The following is a 24,737-nucleotide window of genomic DNA, read 5'->3' on the forward strand; positions in this document are numbered from 1 at the left end:
AGAAATAGCAGCATGGTAGAGAATAATGTGGTAATAAAATCTACAGGAAAACATGCAGTGATAACACATATACAAGAATAGCAAGCCTTATATGATGGTGCATGTTTTCAATAATAAAATGCCCACTATAATTTGCACATGCTTTTCCACAGCCACTTGTCATGATGTAAGAAAAAAGCAAAAATATGGCTATTTCCTCACATTGTTGAGTTCGGTTGTGGGCACACCGGTCTGGCAATATGGCATGCAAATACAAGCACAGGACTACTGCTCCATGAAAAATGAAAAGAATTCCTATTTGATGCAAGATCTGCAACTACTAACTGGATGATAATGACTAATCAAACTAGAGGATGGAGAAACACAATCCAATATATGCCCTGTCAAAGCTCTCCAGAGTAGCATTAGTACACACCTCAAGGCACATGCACTACAATTTAACAGCTTGTATGAACGCCAAAGCTTCTAAGAAGAGAGGAAACTGTAAATGAAGTAATTAAAGTTGTTACAAAACATGACAGTAAAATTTATAAGAAATATTCTGACATGCTAAATGATAATAAAAATGAAACATTACCAGAAAAACAATAGTTTGTGTTGTCAGCTCCGCTTTGAATGAATCATCTGGAATTCGAGGATGAACTTCTCAGCAGACCCCCATCAGGCACATGCCTCATCTTCCCCATGCTCTCTATCCTCCCAGGCTGCCAATGCTAGAATCAATCCCATTGGTTGCTTTGACAATGAGTGAAACTGAAGCATCTACGACAGCCATGGTGGCTCTCAGTTAACATAGCACTGACCCTGAAGCACACACAGGCCCAGACCCAACATGGAGCCAGTAACCTGCTGGGTTCCGCCATTCAGTGGCTGTATTAAATATCATGGGCTTTAGAAAGCGAAATGAAGCGCTCATGGTAGTGACAGCTGGCACACGCTGGCTCAGGTTAACGTAAATAAATAAACACTCGTGAGTTGGGGGTGTTTAACATACATTAAACCCACGAGCTGTGCAGTATAAGGTGTTCTCAGGGAAACTGGCTGGTTATACACACACAGGTGATACTGAGCTATAAGGAAACGCAGAGCTGAGGGTTGGTTTCCTGATGTACTACAGAGGATGTTGACAACAGCATCAGGTTTCCTATTTAACAATAGAGCAGAGAGAAACAAATTCCAAACAGAGCAATCTGACTGTGACATGAAACTCCAAAAAAAGAAGCCGTTCTTGAACATGATCATTTCATTTAATCAAAATGTATATACAGTAAAATGTGTGTGATAGTTAAACAAAAACACTATAAAAACAGCTGAAAAATCTACACATCTATGCACGGTATTTCACAAGGTTGGCACTTCAGAAACTACTGTCAGGTCAGAGATGGAATAGACAATTGAATACTGACATACTCTTCATTTTACAAACTGCTCAGCTTACAAACATCCTGAAACACAGAAGCATAAATACTTCAAAGTCCACTTTGTTTACCTGACACAAAAAGTCAAGTTTTTTCAAAAGTTGAACCCTAATATAAAGGTTTATAAAGACTCTCTCAGTCGAGGTGATGCATCTTCTTCCCAGTCTGTCTTCGTCTCTGAGCCTTGCTGGTCCTGGTGTGTTTACGTTCTGTGACACCAGGTCTCTTGTCTGTTGGACGGCCACGTCCACCTCTGCCTTCCTGCTTCCCTTTCCTCTTCCGCTTACATGTGTAAGTGTTGAGTGCTGCAGTAAGGGAGCGGATCCTGCAGGAAGGAGGGGGAAGGAAATTTAAAAGCTGGCCTCAGAAGGAACAGGTAGACAGACTCAAGTAACATTTACAGGCGGTCATTGTGTCACAGCTGTGTTATTTATAAAAATGGATGTGTGCCATCACTGTCAAGTATTCATTCTTGGAAAGACACGTAAAGCTAATTTTACTTCTAGCCAAAAGTCAAGACATCAATTGCAATATAACACAAAGAGAAACATGATTCACATGAAGAACAGCTTACTTTTTGTTGATGATTGGGTTCCCAGCTTTCTTTGGCAGAGGATGGGTTTTCTCTTCCTCATCTTCCTCCTTGTCTTCATCATCTTTGTCCTTTTCAGACTTCAAATCAGAAACATTCAATAATAATGTTTCCTTAAATATAAGCACTTTTCCATGCAAACAGTTCTATAAAGACAATGACGTGTACCTGATTTGCGATAGATCCAAGCAGGTGCGCCCCTGATAGGTCGAGATCACTAATGGTTGTCACGGTAACTGTGTGATTTGGATGATCATACTGCACAGATTCCGTTGTGCTGGTTATTGCATCTTCCAGAAGATCCTCAGTGTCAGCTGTGAAACAAGTCCCAGGGGAAGAAAAAAAATATTTCTACAGATTCTGAAGACTTCAATATAAACTTTCAGACAAAAAAAATCCTCAAAACCTACCAAGAGCTTCCTGCCTCTCCTTCAGCATCTTCACATACTCTTTATGGCGCTGAAGAGAGAAGAAAACACAACTTCATATCCATTCTTTACACAAATATATGTCTGGATCCGTTTCAATCCAGGCAATATTTCACAATGATTTATGCTTACTTCTTCTCTGACTCTTTTCTGCTCTTCCTTGATTTTCTTTTTTATTTCTTCCACTGCTGCTTTTCTCCTTTCCACCTTTCGCTTATGGAATCCAGAAAGAAACTCCCTGAAAGGAGAAAGGATTTATTTAAATAGTCACTCAACCATCAGTCTGCAGGTTAAACTTCAACACAATACAAGGCATTAAAAATAGTTAAGCAGAAGCCTTCAGTTACATTTACTTCCAATATCTCTATCAGCCTCCTAAATGAACTGAGAAGCAAACCAAGACAAAAATGATTTTAATTAAACAATGTGGTGCATTAATATATTAAACGTTTATCAAAAACACATGAAATATAAAACATGTAAAACGGCTTCATGTTATTGGTTTACTTATATTCTATCACTTTCTGCGTAAAACACATTTATGATAAAAAAATTTTTTTAAAAAACACGATAGAAATTAAATCCAAACCTGAAACTAAAACTATTGAGAGCTAATGCTAGGATGCTAGCTAACAGCTATAGCATATCTTAATTCTAGTTTCGGATAAACTTACTGTCTGTCTTTGTCATTAAATGTTACGACGCATTTATTTTCTCTTGTCTTCGACCCTGGCTTGAATTTAGCTTTTTTGGAACCATGGTTAAAGTTTTTTGTGTTTTTCATTTTGCACACGTGAATTTACTTGAAATCTACTTCCGGCTCTGACGTGTTTTAAATGTGTCCGATAGAAAAATAGGTTGCGCTGAAGTGTTCCGCTGAAGCTACATACTCTGCAATTACTGTGTTTAAGAAATCTGAATCTAATTTAATAGAAATATCATAAAAGCAATGTTAGTTAAAAGTCCTTGAAGTATGACGTTTGAGGCATTAAGAGTTTGGTTGGGTTTTTGACAAAATAATTATTAAACAGGAAAAAAAGACTGAACCATAATAATGATTGAAATAGTATCATAACCAGCATCAAATTAAAAGTGTACACATCTTGCCCTAAGATATGAAAACTTGACCTTTATCATTTTGATCTCACTGGCAGTGTTTCAAATATGTGGACCTTGGAATGAGAAAGATTTCCCAAATAGTTTGATTTTATTTTTTTATTTTTTTTGCTTTTAAGCGCCATTAATTGATAACTTGGACAAGTGCTGTTTTATTTATACAACTTTTTTTTTAAGGAATAATAATTTCATTGTAGTATCTCAAATGTATTTCAATCACATTCTCCAGAAATGTTATGTCATATGTAACTAAACAAAGGAACTTCTCATCTTTTGTGTCCTTTCAATGACATAGTTTCTGGTCGTCTATAATTTTAATATGAATTTAAATTTAACTAGGTTTGATCAATTCATTGTGATGTTATGACAGCAACTTCAGTCATATATATATATATATATATATATACATATATATATATATATTTATATTATTATTATTTAAATGATTACACTTTCCCGGCAAGACCATGGTGTCCACTGTATCCAGAATGCCATCATCTTCATGAAATATCCAGCTTAAAATACAAATAGTGACAAAGAAAACCAATTAACTTGGTTTTCATTTCCACCATTATATTTTTGTGTTTTTATCCTCAAATTTAACTTTTTCCACATAAAAAGATCATATAGGACGAATATGGTTGTATTGTTTTTTTATTAAAAAACAATAAAAGACAACACAAATTCAAATAAAACAAATTGAGGGAAAAGATGATACAATTAAAGCAACATAAGCTAATGGCTGCTGAAGCATTGCTTCTTTATTTGTATTTTTACCAGTCACAGAAGCTAAATCTAAACCAGCATAAGGTTTTGTAGCGCTGCTGTGATTACAGTTTGAGCCGACACTGAAGACAGTATGGGTACTTTTTTTTTTAAAAATTGTGTTTATACAATGAGACTAAAGAAATTAAATTGAAATAATCCTTTCAGATTAAGCTAAATTTCTACATAATAAATTTACACTTCATTGTAGAATAAAAACATCTTGCCATCTGAAATTTCTCTCAGACATTTCTGACCTGGAGCTGGTTTTACAAATATAGAACAATAAAACAACCCAATAAGTGCCCCATCCTCCCCAAAAGCATTTATATAACATCGCCATTAAATAAGATATTGATAGCAAAGAAACAGGTATGACAAAAGTGCTGTGTCACATAATAGATGATAATTACAAATAAAAAGCGAACTGGACAAAGAGCTCACAAAAATACAACTTCTCCATCATTCCAAATGGATGAAACATGTTTTGTTTTTTTCTAAATAACATCAAGGCCATTTTGCTTGAGAGTTTTACATCCAGGAAAACACCCTTCATTGCTGTGTAAAGACAGCGGCTGTTCAGAGGCAGTTTAAAAGCAAACACGTGACACTATTGCAGGCCAGTGTTTGGTGGAGGATCACTTGAAGGCTTAGAAAGTTGTCCTAGCACATCAAAGTGCCCTTCTGGATGTAATTATGTCTCAAGCAGTAGCAAAGAACTTCTTGTTTTATCTACTTCTGTTTACCCGTCTATGTACAACTTATATACAATCACATATGTAATATGCATTAGCATTTGTGTGCCTGTGTGTGTTTGTGTGTGTTTGTCACAAGCATTTTCAAACATCCTCGGTCCACGGCTGCTTCTCTCTGTTATTTTGATGTTTTACAAATCCAACCATTTCCTTGCTCTTTGTTGGATATTAGAGAGCATCCCAGCAGCTTTTCAAATGATTTAAGTGTTGCTGCCGAGTCCCACATTCAAAGGAAAACAGGTCAGCCAGAATTTACTAAAAAAAAAAAACAAAGACACTGAAATAAGCTGAGGCATCACTGCAAATAGTGACTGAAATCAAATTCAGGGGAACTAATGTGGCGTTTAAGTTTCCTATTTTGCTCCGCAGTACAATGATGGCATTGTACAGCATTGAGGTAGACAAGAACTGTACATAAAAAACACACCAAACAAAAACAAGCTTCTGTGTGTGTGTATGTATACACAACATGACAACCATACACAGAGCTCTACTGTTTACTCTGGAAAACTGAAGCCCTTAAATGAAGCTTGCAAATTGAACAAAACAACACAGAAATCTTGTAGCACTCCCCCCGCTGTGTGCTAATAATGATTGTACGACCGTATCCTACAGCTAATCAATAAACTGCTGTACTGTATTCATTATAACAGCTAGTAGATAATGATCCCTTTTTCCATTCTGGGCCTGAAACTTGTTACTCTAGAGGCTTTTTTTTTTTTTTTTAGGTTTGCCTGTAAACACAACCATTCAAAAGCTACTGAGCCAAACTGAATGAAACTTAGATGAGGGGTGGAATACGGGCAAAAGAAGAACCATAATTGTTTTGTGAGTATAAAATCAGTTTCATTAAAACTGCAGGACTGATTGTAGGCCTTGGTGGGAAAATGGGCTCTTTTTGTGTGAAATTAGGTGTGTAGTACCACTGATGGTCAGAAGGTGGGGTGACTGAGCTACAACAATGTCTCAATAGTCTCGATAGGCCTGTCCTTTAATTAGCGTGGATATCTTCCTGTTGTAGAAAATCATAACATGGTTGGATTAGTATCCTGGTCATTATTTCAATGTGTGCGCTCAGGAAGCAGCGATGGTGGTGCCCCCACTGAGGCGCAGCAGGATCTGTTGACAGTCCTGCAGGGTCCGGCGGTCTCCCACCCGCTCGAGGGTTCGTTTGGCCTCAGCCAACAGACGGGCTCGGTGGCCTGGTGGGGTTAACAGAGGCATGGGAAGGTGGCGGCAGGCCAGCAGGATGGCGTGAGCCCTCTCCCTCTCACCTAAAACACACTCGCCTTCTGAAAAAAAAAAAAGAAAAAAAAAAAAAAAGAGCGCGTCAACATTATTCGTGTGTGTGTAAGAGCTCTGGTCTGTGCATGTGATCTGAGGTTTGTGACGATCTGCATACCGGCTGAGTATGAGCTGTGCGTCCTACGTCGCAGGTTGTGCTCCAGCAGCTGGTGGGTTCTTGTTGGACTGGCACCAGCCATCAGTCGCACTGTGGTCTCATGAAGAAACACCTGAGGAAAAGCAAACAAATAAAAACCACATTTGCTGTGAATATTTCGTGTTAAGGCTGGTAGCATAGATGCATGAACAGTAGTAGTAAAATCTGGCTCGAGTGTACTGCTCAAGTTCTTAATTTACAGTCAATTCTATGTCAAAACAACTCAGCAGTAGACTTGGGTTTAATTAGCTCCAGCTGATTAATATGCAGAATTTTCACCGCAGTCATGGCAACGAAAAATGGGAACAGCTGAGTTTTTCTGTGCAGAAAAACAAACATTTACAGATGGTAATATCTCACATAGAGGATCTGAGACTGCCTCCATAAAACTGAAACTGGAAAAAAAAAAAAATTTCACCAACAAAACAAATGACTGTTCTGTTTTAAATCATTGAACACACTGGAATTTTATTCTCACTACGTGGTGCTGTGATCCAGTAAAAAGAAGTAAACTAGACTGATTGTCGTAGAGCTGCAATCAGAAGCAGAGCCTCCAGTGTGATATCATCCCTATATGTTGTTATAGTGAAACCCCTGTCCACTGGGAATTACATGTATACTGGCAAGTTTTAGTCCATAAAGCACTAATGATGGAAACATTACAACATGCACTGAAAATGACCTGAAATCTGCTTTTATTGGATGTACTTAAATTTAAAAACACTTGATTTTTGCATAAAATTAGTATTTATGTATTGCACACATTCAAGATAGATTAACAGACAAGATTGAGATTAAAATGCAGTGTTCATGTCAGTAAGTGAATGTGCTGAATGTGAACCAAACAACCCTACATAGACAGCAGATTCACAGAAGGAAATCATTCCTCTTTTATTGCCTAATTCAAGGAATCTGTTTTGAATTGCAGACAGGTGGAACAAATCTTGACTGAATACCTGAAATTATCCTTAAAGATGTCACCTTTTATCCTTTTTAAAACAGTCAAGCTGCAGCCTTTAGCTGATCAATTAGCTCTTGGATCAGCTGTACCTTGTGTTGTGCCTGTCTGTAGCACTGTGTGAGCCTCCTGAGTGCACTGAGGTCCCTTTGGAAACCAGCCAGCTGGGATCCAGGAGCTGGACCAGGTTCTCCATTACTGTTGCCTCCTCGCTGCCATAAACTGGTCCGTAAGGTCAGCAGGAGATCACAGACCAGGAGTTCTACCCCCTTGAAAAAAAAGAATCATTATAAAAGAGCAGCTTATTACATTTGTAAATAAGTATAATATCTTTCATCTTGTGGTTGATTTAAAGAAGTTTTTAAAGAAATGCCATTGTTTTCAAAGAGTGACTCAGATCTGATCACCAAAACATCCTGATTATAAATAACCAACCTAATAAGCATGCCAAAAATCAGCCAAAGCATTCATGTGCTTTCTAATGTTAAGTGGTGGGGTGTGTAGCGAGTGCGTGCTCGGGGAAGCCTCTGTGTTGCACTGCAGACACATTGCACTCAGCTTCAGGATCATGCAATGCAACTACAATGCACTACAGCCACCTCCTGCCACCCACACTACGGACACACGCAGCCCCACACCACCCTGCCCCACCCCTCTCCCATCATGCAATAGTGACTGAAGCCAGAAGGAGTCATTTGATACCAAACATGCACCAAGAGGAAATCATCTAATCATACACCAAGTGTAGATCTTAAAGAGAGCAGCGCCATTTCTGCACATTACCTTATCGAGCCAGTTCCCAGACTGGGTGAGGGGCACCGAGATGCTGGAGCGCAGGTAGTTGCTGGCTCTGTCACAGTGAGAGAGGCAAGCTACCACCCCATCTCCCTTCAGAGTAGACAAGCTCATCTGAACCACCTTACAGAGAAGCAGCACAGCCTTGGGAAGAGGGTGGCTTAAACAGAGAGGGAAGAGGAGGATCAGCACAATTGTTACCTGATTAATAAGGTTTTAAGATTTGGCACCTCAGTGATTTTATGAATGTAATTATAAGCTCTCAGATGTGGACCAGATGGTTGTACCTTCAGCTTACATCGGAACAGAAAATGAAAACAACTCATTCTTCTGTGGCATATGACACAACCACTTTCGCATGGGGAGTTACGCAATTTCCAAATGTGAACTTAGCAAGTTTACAAAACAAATTCAACAGAATAAATAGTACTTGCAACACGCTTCCTCCCATCTGATTTCGTTACTCCAGTGTATTGGAATTTGTATTATCACACTTACTCAAGAATGTGCAGAGCTCTCGGCATACGCTCTGCCTCTGCCAGCAGTGACCTCACTGCAACATCATCACCTTGAAGCCAATGTACGGCAGCCTTCAGCACCAGAGCCCACCAACGGCTCACTGGGTCCCCCACTGTCAAGACAATTTAAAAAAAAAAAAAAAAAAAAAAAAGGAAGGATATAATAAGAAAATGTAAAAATGAGCTCTAGCTGCTTGTGGGAACTTTTTAGGGGAAGCCTTTCTACTGTATACTGGCAAGCTTGTATCTTTTTAACATTTAACACACTTTCATTGTGTTCCTATCGACTGCAAGTAGCTTATTATCACAAATCAATAACTGGAAGAGTTTTCTGCGATAATCCAATTAGAAGTTTAATAAACTGAGTTTGAACAGAGCAAATCCACAAAGGCTGACTAAAGAAACGTTCTCTCTTTCCCACATAAACACAGATTATGATTCATGCTATTTAATAAACGGGGACGGCAGGTTCCTCCCATGCCATTTATACCTGGAATGGTGGTGTGACTGGGAGGAGTTGAGAAAGGAGGAGGAGGGCAGGGATAGTCCTCTGTGCAGCTGTTCAACAACTCAAGGAACTCCAAGGCACTGGAGAACTCTCTGTGAGAGTAACACAGTATTAGTAAGTTTTAATAAAAACTAACGGAGTAAATCATCAGAAAACCCTTAAAAGGCTGAAAATCGTCGCCATTGCTGCTGCTTTACCCAAAGTCGTTCTTGCGACCGCCTGCGTCCGAGTCGCTCTGTGGTTGGATGAGGGTGTGAACAGCTCTTTCTAAAAGCTTCCTGCAGAAGCAACGGTGCAGCTGGGCGATGGGGTCAGCTGGAGGAAGGTGAAGAGGAAGACAGATTCATCATCCTACACAAGTTTATAAAATTAATCAACCAGGAGAAACAAAGAAAGGAGGAAATAAACAAACCTGGGTCCCTCTGAGAAGTGAAGACCCCATTGCTACTTTCTGACTTCACTGACCAATCACAGCTCAGAAAGAATTGTCTTCCCAGTGGCGTGAAGAGCCAGCGCAGGCAGTCTGGGATTGGCTTGCTCTCCGATTGGTTGGCCACACTCTCTGCACAACCCAGGAGGTAACCCTGGAAGACAAACACAGAAGAAAGGATCTGATCATGACTTGTTTTTATTTTGTTACAGTACGACAGAGTAATGATGGACCAGTAAAGACACACACAGGCAGACAGGAGAGATGGTGGCCCATCACAGTGCGCAGCGCTGTCGCTGCAGTGACATAAATCTGAGCAAGCTGAGCTGGGGCCATCTTGCCTTGGGCGCTCTCACTGAGGTTGACAGCACTCAGAGACAGAGACAAAGCCCACAGGCTGCTGCGCTCAGGCAGCTTTCCTACAGACAAAGAGAGAACTAACATTGTATTATTCTGTTCCTGTCATTCAGTGTTCAGCATCGCTCCACTTTGTTCACTGACCTGTCAGCTGCAGCTGGCTCAGCCGGTGGTAAACCAGTGCAGCGTCTCTGGCGCTAGTCCTCGACTCTTCTCCTTCGTGCTTCCCTCCAACCTGGTGGACCAGCCAGCCCAGAGGAGTTGGCCGGTGCAAACAGTAGCGGATCACATTCCAGGAGAGCGAGCAGATCAGGTCCAGATTGGTTGAGGGGAGAGCTCTTGTCAAGACAGACAGGCAAGTTTCTAAACTGGCCATAGCTCCTGTGTAATCGCCCTGAAGGAAAAATAATAAGCTGATCAGTACTCCGAAGAGAAAAGGGGAGATCATGACTCAGACATGAAGATAATTTGAACAAACTCTAAAAGTAAACACCACAGCAGGAACACAGAAGGTAAACTTGTGAATGGTGAAAAAAAAAAAAAAAAAAGATGATGTGAAGAAGTTTTCAAATAGATGAAATAAATTTAACTCAATCTTCCTCATGCAAGTGAAGATGACGAAACAACGGGTCTAAATCCCATTTTTAGAAGTTCCCTTGACTTTACAAAATGTTTAAAAGGATGGTCTAACACATTCAATTCAGTCCCATGGGGGCCGCAATCCAGCAGGTTTTCCTCATATTCCAGCTTCAACACGCCTGAATCAGATCAAATGGATCAAACAGCCTATCAGGCTCTGCACAAAGACTCATTAACATGAGTCAGCTGTGTTGGAGCAGGGATACATGGAAAAGCTGCTGGATTGCGGCCCTCGTAGGACCGAACTGAGTACCCCTGGTCTAAGATGTCTGCACTCACCCGGTTGAGATGCAGATCTGCTTGTTTGCGGTGCCTCCAGAAAGACACCGATTTTGGTGAATGAAGAGGTGTGACGGGCTCCCACAGGTACAGCACCCTGACACAGCCCCACACTGCCCCCACCCCACTCAGCACCCACACGATCACCCACGGCAACAGGCATCGCAGCCAAGATGCTAGAAGATGAGACAAGATTTTTAATGCAAATTCAGTTATGACAAATACAGGAAGAAATAATTATAACTTGGAACGTGGTGGAAGAAAAGAAGAACATAGTTTACCAAAGTCCTGTGTGTGAGTTGGAAACCATACGAGTGTTCTAGATGGGATATGACCAGCAGACAGGTTTGGGCTCCCTGAAGACTCGGAGCCCAAAAGAGACGGCAGAGGGTTGAGGGACAGGCAGAAGAAAGTCAGGGCGCACAGCAGCAGCCGAGAACGGTCCATCACCCCAACTGAAGAGGGAGAATCAGGCTCACTCTTCACCTGAAGACAGAGAGAGGACAGAAAAAGGAAGACATAGGAAACATAAAATAACAGCTTCTTGTGTTCCACTGGCTAAGGGTTAGGTTTGCTCATGTGTGTGCACCCCTGCTGTAAACACATGTAATTCCATTACTGTGAGTATTTTACCTGATCATGATCCAGTAAAGGACTTCCTGGCTCAGAATCCACACAATAAGGAGAGAACTGGGGAGGGGAACCGGATCCAGAGTCTGAGGCTGGAGGAGACATCATCACAACTTCCTGTTTGAGTTCCACATCCTCAGACAGCGTCACTGACTCTGGGGTGGAAAAAAAGAAGAAACCTCATATTTCTCTCAGGTTTCCATGTGATGACTTCCGCACAGATTTAATATAAAAAAATAACTCACTGTTCTTCTGGTTGGCCATCTTGAGAGCCAGGTTCTCTTGTCGCAGTTTGTGGTTGACCTGCTGTAGGTATTTGATGTAGTCGATGGCCTTCCTCAGTACTCCGGATTTATGCATCTGAGATGAAAATACATGAAGGAGGACCGGTGAGGCTCATTCCTCTATGAATAATGACTGAAATGAGAGCATCTTTAATGTTTCACCCTCGTACCTTCGCATCATTGCCCATAACCAGGTCTCTGAGCTCCACGATCTTATCGTTAATAGAAGACCTGTATCTCTTCTCGATGATGTTGTGGGTAGTCCTCCTCTCACCCTCCTTTACCACGACCCCTGGCCCTAAACCCCCAACTGTCACCTGGCTCTGCTCCATGCTGGGTCTCCCTCCATTAGTGCAGCTGGAGGAGACTTGCTGTAGCTGTTTGATGGGCAGCTTGTCTCCACCTCCCACCATAACAGGAACGGTGGTCAGAATATTACTTCCCATCAGCGTCTGGGGACAAAAATCAGAGGCAAAACATCAAGGGACTTTTGTAGGAGCCAGGAAACTGAATCAGGTACCAATGTCATGCTACATACTGGGACTTGTAACGCTGTGTTTTGGATGGGTGTGGTGAGGGTGGTGATGCCTGTGGGGCTCTGCATGGCAGACAACACCTGAGTCCCATCTGGTTTAAGAGTTGTGAGAACCAGGGAATCTGTCTTCAGAATCTGGGGCTGCTGGACCAGAACCTGGAGGAGAACAACCCAGAACATTTGGAGACAGGCTTTTCACATTCAGTCATAAGATATACCTGCTAATGATGAAGTTTCATAGATTTATTTGCAATATTTAAAGTTTTCTTTCAGTTTTTCCTCTGATGGTGTTTAAAAGAGACGGGTTACTTACAGGCACTTGTTGCACCTGCTGCTGCACAGTGTGGACAGCTGTGGGTGCTGTGGAAAGAGTCTGAATGGTTTGACCTGTTGGGGTCAGAACACGCTGGTGCTGAATGGTGACTGGTTGGAGCTGTGGTGATGTCATGATGCTCTGCACTTGTGGCTGGAGGACTAGAGGAATGATAAAGGTACAGATGACTCTTAAACTACACTATCAGCTTTACATACATTCTGAAAAAACATAAAATTAAAAAACTGCCAAGTTAGCATGAACTTTAATCAATTTTACTTGGATTCACTTTAATATTTCACACTTATTGCAAACATCTTTCTTTCTGTAGTCACCTTGGAAACCAGGAGTGGGGTTCTGATGGCAGATGACAGGGTTCTGGATGAAGCGTGACTGTGCGCCATTGGAAGCGATCATCACTGTTTGGGCTGCTTGTGTCTGGATAGGCAGGGGTGTCTGGCTGTGGGTCTGAACCAGCGTGTGGACTGGGAAGCTTTGGGTCTGCATGGGGACGCCCTGGGTGTGCATCTGCAGTTTATTAAAAAACAAAAACAATCTTATCTGAACTTACATTTCTAGGCCTGTCAGAGATTTTGTCGACATCTTATTTTGGAAAGCTTATGGAGGTTTTTCTAAAACATGCAGAAACGTTTTAACGCGATGCACTCTTGACATTTTTCCTCACATCAGCAGATGCTGACTGACACTCTAAACACTGCAGGCTTCGCAGATGTTTTTTTTTTTTTAATACTCCCGCAGTGTCACAAAACTATAAGAGCTCAAGTTTGAAGTGTGCATCATACAGCTGATATCTGGATGGCTGGTTGGGCCGCCTGTTGCGGCTGAGGCTGGATGGGCTGGACCACCTGAGGCCGCGGCTGAAGGAGCGGAGGGCTGCGGGTCACCTGTTGCTGCACTGAGGTGGTGTTGGGGGAGGGAGCCTGCACGAGAGTGAGAGGAGGGGCGAGGGGAACAGATTGGAGAGACAGCGTCTGGGAGTTTGAGAGGCTTGTGCTTGATCCCTGGTAGGCAGCAGTGGTTGGTGTCTGGGGAGTCTGAGGGGTCTGCATGGCTGGTTGTGAGATGGAAGTTGTCCCACCACTTTGCAAAGAGCCTGCAGTGGTCATCTGGTCCTCGAACAAGTCTGGAAAGTCCCCCACCTGGTTGCTGACAAACTGCAGCATCTCTGAGGTGATAAAAACAAAAAAAAAAGGAACTTAGAGTAAGTCGGAATTTAATTAAGATATAAACTATCCCACATGCATCATGATGCATATTTCAGTTAAATATTTTCCTTAAAATGACATTAAACTATTATCACCTTGCAACTGTATAAAATTGAAACATATTGTAGGTGAAAGTAACGCAGCATGAGCTAATAAAATGTTACATCATTGTTTGGCTATGTCCTGAAACTTTATATGCATAACTCTGATGTCTTAACGCTTCTTATTGCTAACAGATAAGAGTAAAAACTCCTTAACAATTTCACGGCATGGCCTTGATATGGCACATTTACACAAGCGCAGCTACTGTTCAGCTCATAAATCATTACAAATCAGCCTTTAAAAGATAACCTTGAAAGTGTATTGGAATCCTTACAACCCTAAAAGACAGTGATAAATAGATGGATGCCACCAAACGACAATAAATAAATACCTTGTCCTTGTCCTGTTAAAACATGTTAGACTTCATCCAACTGCATTCACCGGGTACTAACATGGATACTGCATTGATTTAACTCTGTACTGACTGTACATTCATGGTTAAGTGGTGCCACATACGAGTCGTTACCGGTCCTCAACATGCCGATCTGTACTCAGATGCTGGTTTTTTGTTTTTTTTTTGCAGATCATGTCAAGGTGTTTTATTCAAACTTCATTCATTCGAATGGGATAAATCAATTAACTTAAATTTATTGCCATTTCTTCACTGATATGAAGACCAGCAAAGTTTGTTAAAAGTTCACAATGCTGAGCATGGGGTCCATTACTAGCCGTCCTTGCAGACTTAGGAGCTACAAGACTTTGGCCAGAAGCCACACAGAGTTCATGTACTTTAAGTTCCCCTAATGGTTTTACGTCACAGATCACTGAGCTGATATAGCCACAGTCGTCAGGGTCACTGGCCCGTAACCTTGAACTTAGTCATGCTGTCAGACAACAGATGAAGCAAAAGACAAAAAGCACATTGATGGATGGTCTGAGAGCAGCAGGATAATTCAGCACATCTCCACCTCTGAATGAGGATGACCAAACAATCCAAGCATCCCTGGAGGATAACCATGTGTTTTCTGTACTTTACCCACTATTCTGAGAAACTGGAGACAAAGTGGATCAAAAAAATTTAACTGTCCCCTTTCACAATTGGACACATGCATGTTTTTCTACATTAGAGATAATCCCAGGTTTTACATATCAGAACTCAATCAAAAAACAATCTGGCCCTAAATAGATCCTTAAATTTTGTGAATATGACCTCAGAAAAAAAAAAAGACACCCTAAGACATAATACATAGCGTCATTATTTTAAAAGTTAAGACAACATACAGAAGCAGTGTGTGAGAAACTAAATACACCCTCACTGCCTCCTTAGTAGAGGATGAGCACATCTATAAAAGCACAAAAAGTGTCAGCTTGTTGGACTGGAACACTCAGGTGTGTGTTAACACAATGCCAAGGAGTAAAGACATCAGCAACGATCTTAAAGAATCAAATGTTGTTGCTGCTCATCAATTTAGAAAGTTATGAAGCAATTTCCGAACAATTAAATCAGTGAGAAATATAAATACAAAACCACAACTGTTCATGCTGCTGCACCTACCACGTAGTGGTTGGGAAAAACATGGTGGTGGATCGCAACGGCTAAAATGTATCTTTCAACATGTTTAAGCGCAGTCAGTGTTATACAGAAATCAGAAAGCAAAACACAGTAAGATCAATTTGAAACTGTTCTCAGGAACTTTGCCAGTCTTCCCTCCATATTTCACACTGCATGCAAGCAGACTTTATATAGACACACTGATCCATCTCCACAGGATGCAGATAGTTAGTGGCAGACAGGACAAAGCAGCTCTGAGCCCCCAATGCTTCTGACAAGCTAACACAAAGGCTAAATCCATCAAAGGGAGACAGTTTTTAATGCAGCTGAAAGCAAAGAAAATAAGTTATGTAACCAGAGTTGTTTTTGATAACTGCTTAAAAAAAAGGGAGGCTTTATGTGAATCTTGACACAAGAAATGCACACAAATATTTGGAGAAAAAACAGTTAAATATCCTCAATTCTAAGCATGACTTTTAACGATTAAAAGTCACAAATCTTCTCCAAATCATTTGAAAGAGTTTCTCTGATTTCTGCCAGTAACATATTTGTCCATTAGGCTAGGACCAGACAGAGACAGAGTGAAGCTGGACTATCTCTGCTGCAGCCTGCCTATGAATTAATTGGCTATCTATAATTTCTCTTTCACACAATCTGTACATTCCTCTCCACAGAATGATTAAGTGGTCTTACACAACTGTGTCTGGTGTGCCGTCTGCTCATTCTGTCAAAATGCCCAATTTATTGGGAGAATTGCCAATAGAAGCCAGAAACAGGGACAGCCTTGAAAATGAGTGCAGCAAGTATATCTCCAATGCTCATTGATGTTTGTTACATCATATTATACAACATAGAGTTATGATGGGAAGCATTTTTAATTCCCAAACAGTCACAACCACAATAGAAAATGTCCCACAAACAACACAGACATACACACCTCCATCAGGCCAGTGTGGTGAGTTAACATTCATTACAAGGCCATCCCTAATGGGAATCTGGTGACTTAGCACTGGCATGTGATTCACCAAAATCTGAATCCTTTCACCGGCTGCCAACAGTCTTTAAATAACAACGAGATGGAACAGAGATGTTAGTTTGTCGTGCATAAAGTTGGAGAACTGGATCAATACAGAGATGTGGGCCCACTAATGTTTCAGGACAAACTTGAAAAAGATGCAAAAGAGAAAAATATAGCTGCAACAAAACTGACAAAACCAAAACTACAATTACATTTAGAAAAAAGTTTGCCATTTTGTAATGTCTCTGAAAAGATAATTTTGTCATGTTTGCTTTGTCTCACAAAGCAATCAATATTTATTAATATGGCACTTTTTTAAGATAGTCAGAAAAAAAAATGTATTTTTTCCCCTCTTTTAGTACTTTCTGAAAAGTGTTTTTTTTTTTCCAGCTTTGGATGTCCTTTAAAATTTGATCATATGTCCTTGTTTTGTTGGTTTCAGAAATGTCTTTTCTAAAGCTATAATGATAATAAGAAGAAGAATCAGAAGAAGAATCAGAAGAAGAATCAGAAGAAGAAGAAGAATAAAAACAAAAATAATAAAACCTGAAAAGATGTTTAAGGTCAACATATATGTTTCATCTTTTGGGCTTTGGCTTTGACAAATGACTGTCACAGTTACACTTGCGTCTGTTCAATGTCTAGAGTTTCCTAAAAAACAACACCTTTACTGACATTAACCTCACTTTATCCCTGATACATCCCTTCATTTCAGCAATAATAAAAATGATAATAATAATAATAAAAACAACAACACACACGCACAAAAGATAATAACAATGTCCGTATGAACAAAGGCTTCTTTAACTGAGCTCATAATTAAAACGGAAATGATAATAAATCAGCAAGCCTATGACGTTGTTTACTTGTGCAAACAATAGATGCATTTAAAAAAAAAAACCATTTTAAGTCATTAAGACTGGCCTAACCAAGTTGTTATACCCATCTGTAAAGAGATTAAGCCAAATTAATAACAATATTAAAAAGACAAATGTGATCAAAATTGATCAAGTTCACATAAAGAGACATGTGATTAAAAAAAAAAAAGGATAAAGTTGATAAAATAGCACAAACAGCATGGTAAACAAATACTAGGTTTAGTTTCATGAAGCTGAACATCAATGTTCTTCAACAACTGATGCCAGCTGATGGGATGATGAGCGGAGTAGTGAGACTGGAAACAGGCCATCATTTAGCAAACAACTTCACAACAACAACACATCAACTCACCGTCAATGTCTCCTAAAGTGAATTCATCCCCCAATTCCGATAAAGTCGAGTCCATGTTCTCCATGCTGGAGATGTACTCTCCGGTGTCCATCCTGTCAGTCATCGGCTCGCCTCCCCGGCTGTCACCGGAGGGTCGCAGGAGACAAGATCCGCAAGCTCCTCTTACAGGTCAAAGGACGCCCACAACGACCCTACTCGATCGCGGAGCGTCTCTTTTTATCAGAAAAATCGTAATAAAACACCAAAGCCTCAAGGGAGGCAGACTTTCACGTCGATAAACTCATTCACAGCTATTTATTTCCAGCCGCGACGCCATCTTGTTTTACGCTAATTACGTCATTCACAAACAGACTCTGTGGGCCAGTGCGCGCGTTGATTGGCTGAGAGCGAGCCGTTCTTGTCATGAGACCAGTCATCATCCTCCAATGAGAAGGCCGCATTTGCTGTGGTCTGATAGTACGTCAAGCATCAGAAGCTTCTGTGTCATTTGAATAAACCGCGCCCCCTACCTTAAGATAATACTGTTGTCCTCCTATGTATTCATCCCTTTTCATTAAAGAAAAGGCTGAATTTACAACAGTCAATCAAATAACTGGAGATTTAAAAAAGGAACAATAACAAAAAATTTGCAGAAATATAATTTAGTAATGTAAGACACTGTTTTTTCCATTTAATTGAGTTAAAGAAAGAAAGAAAAAAAAAAACTAACAAGCTGGTCCTGTACAAATTAGAGCACTTTTCTATTGAACAGTGGGACAAAATACCTGTCAACAGGTGCAGAAGTCTGACTGAGAGGAACAGAAAACACCTGACTGTAGCAGACTTGTTCAATAAAATATTAGCTTATGAGTGATGTAATATGTAATAAATTATCTTATTTGTTTGCTTTAAAAAATATTTCTATTGAACCAGAATTAGAAAATAATGTAATGATTTCAATAAAATTTTGATTTATTATTTTAGACAATTTCAGCTTATTTTACAGATAGCTGTTTTTTCCTTCTTTAATGAAAGGGTATGAATAAATATGAGCACAACTGTAAATAAATAAATGACATAATAAATACACACTGCAGACATGTTTTTAGCTGCAGTGGGCATTTCAAAGCTGCTATTTACCAATAACCACACAGCAATAACCATCTTTACCTACACAGATTTAATGTTTACAGTCAAGTGCACAACCTAAATTAATATAATTTCAGCTATTTAAGAATATCAAACATGCAACCAGCACTTTAAAAAGTTATTTTCAATTAAACAAACACTGATAATACAAAAACACAAAGTCCATAAAGTGTTGTGCATTCAAAATTTTAATGCATTCTTTCAAATCATCACATACACTGCACAAAAACAGTTTTTTTTAAAGTTGTTCATACTCGCTTTTTAAGTAGTGCGTGAACTATGAAAACATTAAGTCCAAAAAATAACAAGTAGCTTACAATGGTTTCAACTCCAAAAACAAAAACAAAACTGAACTGGTGTACACTGAACGACAACAGCTGTTACTTGTCAAAAACAGTTAATCAATAACTGCAAACTTCCTCTTCCTGTTAAACAAAGTAGTAATATTGATCAATAAGTGCAAACACTTCAGCCTTTGGATTATTTATAATGTTTTCTTTAGCTTTCCGTACATATCACTGCAAGAAAATCAATGAGATTAAGATACAACCCAAAAAAATTGTGCTATTTTAATTGCAAACAAGAATTTATTTTTTTTTTAAATAAAACAGTGCCTTTTTGCTTTTTTTTCATTAAAAAAATTCATTTTACATGCAGTTTTAAATTTTAAGAGTCAAATTCTTTACATCTGATTTATATAAAAATGTCCAAAATCACGAAATGATGCAAAGATACCAGATGCTGCTTCACTGATTCATCAGAAACAAACTATTTTTAATCAATATTTAGAATTTAAAATCATTCTATTATCTCTTTGGTGTCCAATTTTCTTGTTCATATGAGATTGTTTTATATTACACTAATCTAGCAGGGCATCTTGCACCTCCATGGCAGTAATACTCTCCTCATAGAATCAGGGAGGTGGTGAGAATAACAAGAATATGATCTCATGCACTGGAATTTGACTCCAGTCTTTGTCTGAGTTTATTTGTTCCAGTAGATTTCATAAGACTTTTTCTCTGAGTAATTGGTTTCTGTTGTGCCTGTGCCACATCTCACTTTTTCCTTCATCACTTTCACAACCAGACCACCAGCCAGAGCAATGCCAGCTGCAGCTTTGCCAATCTCAGCCACTGCGTTCAGGATGCGGGTGGTTGCCGCCACAGTGCCCCAGTGCTCCGATGCAGCTACTGACGCCATGCTGGGCCCTGCTAGCTGGCACACACTCCCAGCTGACCCTGCAGCCACGGGGACATTTGCAGCTACTAAGGCTGCTGTACATTGATTAGTTCCAGTGCCTGCAGCAATACTCCCAACAGACGATGCTGCATGTTGTGTTGCTGCTAAAGCAAAATTTCCCTGAGCTACAGTGGCTACATCTGCTGCACCGACCGCAATAGTTTCAGCTCCACCAAGGGCCGCTGTGCTGCCGGCTGCTCCCTCCAGAGCTGCACCTAAAGCAGCACCAGTTCCCAAAGTGCATCCCACACCTGCTGCAACTCCCACAGCAGAAGCTCCTATTATACTAACCTGGCTCAGAGCCTCTAAAGCGCCCTCACGTGGACTGGTTGATTCAGCACCAGCAACGGCTCCCACAGAACCCCCCAAAACTCCACCCGTTGCTGCCCCCAGAGCCACTGCAGTTTTCCCAGAGGCTGCCGCCACTAGGGTACTCACGGCTTTTCCAACACTTGTACCTCCTGCTACAGACATCCCGGCTAACTGACCGGCAGCAATTCCAACCGAGTTCCCCACAAGAGATGCTCCAGCTGCAGCCGCTAAAGGAGCAGCCGCCCCAAACACTGCCCCAACTGCCATGCCGGTTGCTCCAGCAGCAACCAGAATCTTAATCCGATCCAAAACTTTAGCAGAGAGCGCAGCTTCCCTCCTCATGCGACTCAAGGATGAACGGATAGACTGTCGCCTGCTGACCGCCCTGCTGCCGCCCGGTCGCCGGCCTCTGAACTGGTCCCTCAGGAAGCTAAAGGCATTGCTTCTGCTCTCCTCTGTCCATCTCTCAACTCTGACATCCTCCTCACCTCCTCCATCAGACTCCAAATGACACCTCCTTCGTTTAACAAATTTAGCCTGTTCTTTTATTCCGCTGTTTAGCTCTTCTTTTTCACCTTCTGCTTTCCCTCTCTCCCTCAGCATCCTTCTTTGCTCCTCTGTGATGGCAGCTTCTGCTTCTATAAACATCCTATTGCTGTAAAAGCCCCTGTTACTTTGTTTCACCATCTTATCCACCTTTAATAACAGTTCTTTAACCTGTGTTGAGTTACATGGGTCTTTGTTGTTGAGTACATGGTATCTACCCCCACATCTGTCAATCAGAGCCTTGAGCCTAGCAGGGGCAGTCTCCTTCAAGTACTTTTCAATATCCATGCCCTCCAAGTCGTCACCCCTGCTAAAAAGAACCACTGTGTGGTGATAGACAGCATCCTCCCCAAAAATATTACTCAACAGGCACACAGCCTGGTTCTCGTCATCTGTGTATCGCCCTATTGGCACCACAAGGAGGAAAGCATGTGGACCAGGAGCCGAGAGGGACACACACTTGGCAATCTCTGCATGAGTCTGTTCCACGCTTAGATGAGTGTCCCCAAATCCCGGCATGTCGACCACCGTTACTTTCCTCTTCTTGTGTGTGACTGCCTGGCCATCCTCCCCTTCCTCACTGAGCTCAGAGCTCCCCAGCTCGCAAATCTGGGTGACAGAGCTGGCACTGATCTGTGACAGGAACTGCCGACGGCCCAAGATGGTGTTTCCAGACGCACTCTTGCCAGATCCGGTCTTTCCAACGAGGACAAGCCTGAGTTCATCCCGCCATCTGGTTTCAAACTGGTCATCTTCATTTCTTCCCTCCATTTCAAACAGCTCCTCTTTCCCCTCCTCCTCGTCTTTTGATGGAAACACTGCAACAGAGATTGTAAATTGATAAGAAGACTGTCATTTCTCTCTGATTAAGTTAATTGCAGCTTCTTTGCCTGATGGAAATGACGGGATCCCTCGTGTAATTAAATCAGCAATCAAGGCCTGTTTTGTATCTAAAAAAATGAGAAATTAAAACAGCAGAATCCTGTTTAAAATGGCCCATTGGGGTGTGCTGGGAAGCATGGATGTCTTTGTGTCTGCTTGACAAAACACACCACGCTCAGTTAATGAATTACACATTAGAGCTCCCATTCATTCATTTTAGTAATTGGCAGAATTTGGTTAAAAGAAAAAAAAATGGATTCAGATTGAAGAAATGAGCATGAAAAGAGCCAAATCCAAACAGGTTCCCATGGCAACGTGACACAAACGCCAACTGCACTATGTCATTGTCCTTATTAACATTCAGCTCAACATTTCTGAACAAATCTGATACCCTCAGCCGGGAAACTACATCATGCTATCAGTGATGACTGAGATGCCATTTACTGTCAACATCAGTTGAGTCGACTTGGACTCTAAGAATCCAGCCATTTAAATCACATAGTTTCTGCCCATTTCTGAAGCTGCCTTCAACCTTTTCACATATCTAGCATCTTCTCATCAGTTTTTATAGGGGTTCAGCTGCTTGCTTGGCCTTGATGTCATAAAACATGAACACATTACTTTTGAGTTTTGATTTGATTTTCTTACAAAGCTGTACAGGTCCACTTTCACTGTTGTTTTTTTTTTTTTTTATAGATAAAAAAAAAAAAAGAAACACAAAAGTAGTTTGCAGAAATAATTTAGTTCCATTTTGCATATATTTATCTTCAGAGTTATGATTTTTGTTTAGGAATCAAAGCGGTTTCTAATTTTCTTTTTCCATATGTCAAAATAATCAAAATTTTGATCAAATACTTGCAGGCATCTACATGCACATACATAGAGGTCATGTAAATAAACAAGCTTAAAAGGAATGGAACAAAAGTCAAATATTGAAATTGAGGTGAGATATCCTTTATCCATAGCCATTTCTCATTGTTTGGGCCTTTTTAAAGTAATTTTTTTTACATCTGCAGTACAAATTCTGCAATTTATCAGTGTAACAGGGAAGCTGGTGGCTCTTTTTGCACATGGGCTGGTGAAGGTAGCATGCCGCTCAGTGCTCTGCAGACAAGTCGAGGACTTCCGACTCCTTCTTCCCACTTTCAACTGAGAAAATATCGCTACAATCAAAAAATCCCAAATGAATTCACAACTTAGTTGATTTACATCAACACATAATATTTAATGTAGTATTCATGTGATCACCTGTTACTTCCTTCCTGGTCAAGACCGGATAATCCAATAGGCATTATGGGTACAGGCCCAGGGGCCCACACCCACTTGGGGCCCACATTGGGCAAAAAACCAGCAGTTTGGACATGAAATAAAATGTACATGAAAGCAAAATAGTTACACCACAGTGTCTAGTGTATTGCCATTGGTACAACTGGCTGAGAGATGTTAGAAATGTTGTTTCACAGTGTATCATTCACAATTTTCACAATGTTGCTGTGAGGAAGGGGGCCCCTGGAACACTCTGGGCCCAGGGGCCTGTGCCCTTTTAATCCGGCCCTGTTCCATGAGAACATACTCCAGAAAATGAGACGACAGATTATCCTTGCAAACTATTTAGGAGGAAATTAAATTGGTTATAATGGGTAAGTGATTAAATTGCTACATTAAGATGTTTTAATTAGTGACTAAATAAGACTAATTTATTCATTTAATTCCAATTAAACTTTATAATTTTGCAATTTTTTTTAATGGTCTTTTTGAACACACATTATATATATATATATATATATATATATATATATATATATATATATATATATATATATATATATACATACACACACACACACACATATATGTATATCTTTAACTCATCAGCTGATATCTTAAAATCCATAATCAGATTATTGTGATGATAAACAAAGCACTGCTGTATTGACAACAATTATAATTGTCTTATTTTGGTCATAGTTGTGCATGATAATGTTATGTCTGATCCAGAACCACCACAAGTGCAAGTCAGATTTGAGTAATATTCTGTCTAACAGTATTTAAGTGTTGTTGCAGTCCAGGGTTTTCGCCATAACAGCTGTTTTGTGTCTCCAGCATGTTTCTGCCAACATGTCCAACAATCAGCACTTCATGAACTTTCTGCTCAGAAACAACTCCACATTAGCCTCACCGGGTTAGTTAGCGTTTCTACCACAAGTTAGGATGAATATACATCATAATTACGCTGTAACAGCTGTTAATATCCCGACGAATAAAAATCAAATCAAAAATCAAATGTCGAACTCAGAAATCACATTAATCCCATGCAGAACAGCTAATCTGATCAAATGGCGATTAAATATTAGCCTGCTACTATTAGCATGTTGCTAAGAAACGAGATTAAAAGAAACCAAGACATTTACCTTCCTTACAGGACATCAGTCTTCAGATGTCTTCTTGCCTGCATTCAACATTTGATTTCATCATCTGAAGAGCAGCTTCACACACAATTAGAGGTGAAGTCAAACTTGGCTCCACATAAACAAAAACATTGGACATTGATCGTGAAGTCCTCGCGCGAGCTGCCCTCTGTTGGTTCACCGTGACGAAAGCGCGCAGGGGTGACGTCATACACATACAAAAAGTACTTCTTTAATTCTCCTTTTACCCCATATTATTTTATTCAATTAAATGTGTTAACAAAATGGCTTCTTTATTTTGCAGCAATATTATTTTCTGAATATACATATAGTTGTATAACAGTCATTTTAAAATTACATCAATTTAATTTTCATAGATCTAAACCATTAAAA

The 24,737-nt window shown here is 40.3% G+C and overlaps 3 protein-coding genes across 4 annotated transcripts; all 3 read right to left on the reverse strand.

The window, feature by feature from the left end:
• Positions 1 to 1,282: 1,282 nt before the first annotated feature.
• nol12 (nucleolar protein 12) lies at positions 1,283 to 3,252 on the reverse strand. The gene is made up of 6 exons (XM_079253382.1): positions 3,113 to 3,252; positions 2,571 to 2,676; positions 2,421 to 2,469; positions 2,179 to 2,324; positions 1,993 to 2,090; positions 1,283 to 1,743 (listed from the first exon to the last, which is right to left on the reverse strand). The coding sequence occupies exons 1-6, from the start codon at positions 3,220 to 3,222 to the stop codon at positions 1,554 to 1,556; spliced, it is 699 nt and encodes a 232-aa protein (XP_079109508.1). The 5' UTR covers positions 3,223 to 3,252; the 3' UTR covers positions 1,283 to 1,553.
• A 1,067-nt stretch (positions 3,253 to 4,319) lies between these two features.
• Positions 4,320 to 18,145, reverse strand: srebf2 (sterol regulatory element binding transcription factor 2). Of its 2 annotated transcripts, none has more exons than XM_079253425.1 (20): positions 17,830 to 18,145; positions 13,565 to 13,947; positions 13,097 to 13,289; positions 12,762 to 12,922; positions 12,452 to 12,604; positions 12,084 to 12,365; positions 11,875 to 11,989; positions 11,633 to 11,784; positions 11,281 to 11,485; positions 11,000 to 11,175; positions 10,226 to 10,475; positions 9,974 to 10,143; positions 9,707 to 9,878; positions 9,492 to 9,609; positions 9,277 to 9,386; positions 8,767 to 8,899; positions 8,257 to 8,428; positions 7,566 to 7,742; positions 6,477 to 6,588; positions 4,320 to 6,363 (listed from the first exon to the last, which is right to left on the reverse strand). In XM_079253425.1, the coding sequence occupies exons 1-20, from the start codon at positions 17,930 to 17,932 to the stop codon at positions 6,149 to 6,151; spliced, it is 3,552 nt and encodes a 1,183-aa protein (XP_079109551.1). In that variant the 5' UTR covers positions 17,933 to 18,145; the 3' UTR covers positions 4,320 to 6,148. The 2 variants fall into 2 exon arrangements, with proteins under 2 accessions (XP_079109551.1, XP_079109550.1); XM_079253424.1 differs by having other exon boundaries at positions 4,320 to 6,366.
• A 984-nt stretch (positions 18,146 to 19,129) lies between these two features.
• Positions 19,130 to 24,501, reverse strand: LOC306765431 (uncharacterized protein). The gene is made up of 2 exons (XM_079252889.1): positions 24,348 to 24,501; positions 19,130 to 21,872 (listed from the first exon to the last, which is right to left on the reverse strand). The coding sequence occupies exons 1-2, from the start codon at positions 24,361 to 24,363 to the stop codon at positions 19,942 to 19,944; spliced, it is 1,947 nt and encodes a 648-aa protein (XP_079109015.1). The 5' UTR covers positions 24,364 to 24,501; the 3' UTR covers positions 19,130 to 19,941.
• Positions 24,502 to 24,737: the final 236 nt, after the last annotated feature.

The sequence above is a fragment of the Telmatherina bonti genome (assembly GCF_933228915.1).
Source record: "Telmatherina bonti genome assembly, chromosome: 14".
Lineage (NCBI taxonomy): Eukaryota > Metazoa > Chordata > Actinopteri > Atheriniformes > Telmatherinidae > Telmatherina > Telmatherina bonti.

What these genes read in the sequence shown, in the direction of transcription:
- nol12 (XM_079253382.1), bottom strand. Translation starts at nt 3,222, where the DNA reads ATGAAAAACACAAAAAACTTTAACCATGGTTCCAAAAAAGCTAAATTC. An exon ending in TTTAATGACAAAGACAGACA is followed by an intron (nt 2,677 to 3,112) that starts GTAAGTTTATCC and finishes TTCTCCTTTCAG; the next exon opens with GGAGTTTCTTTCTGGATTCC. An exon ending in AGAAAAGAGTCAGAGAAGAA is followed by an intron (nt 2,470 to 2,570) that starts GTAAGCATAAAT and finishes TTCTCTCTTCAG; the next exon opens with CGCCATAAAGAGTATGTGAA.
- srebf2 (XM_079253424.1), bottom strand. Translation starts at nt 17,932, where the DNA reads ATGACTGACAGGATGGACACCGGAGAGTACATCTCCAGCATGGAGAAC. An exon ending in CTTTACTGGATCATGATCAG is followed by an intron (nt 11,486 to 11,632) that starts GTAAAATACTCA and finishes CTCTGTCTTCAG; the next exon opens with GTGAAGAGTGAGCCTGATTC. An exon ending in CACTTCTCAGAGGGACCCAG is followed by an intron (nt 9,610 to 9,706) that starts GTTTGTTTATTT and finishes ACCTTCCTCCAG; the next exon opens with CTGACCCCATCGCCCAGCTG.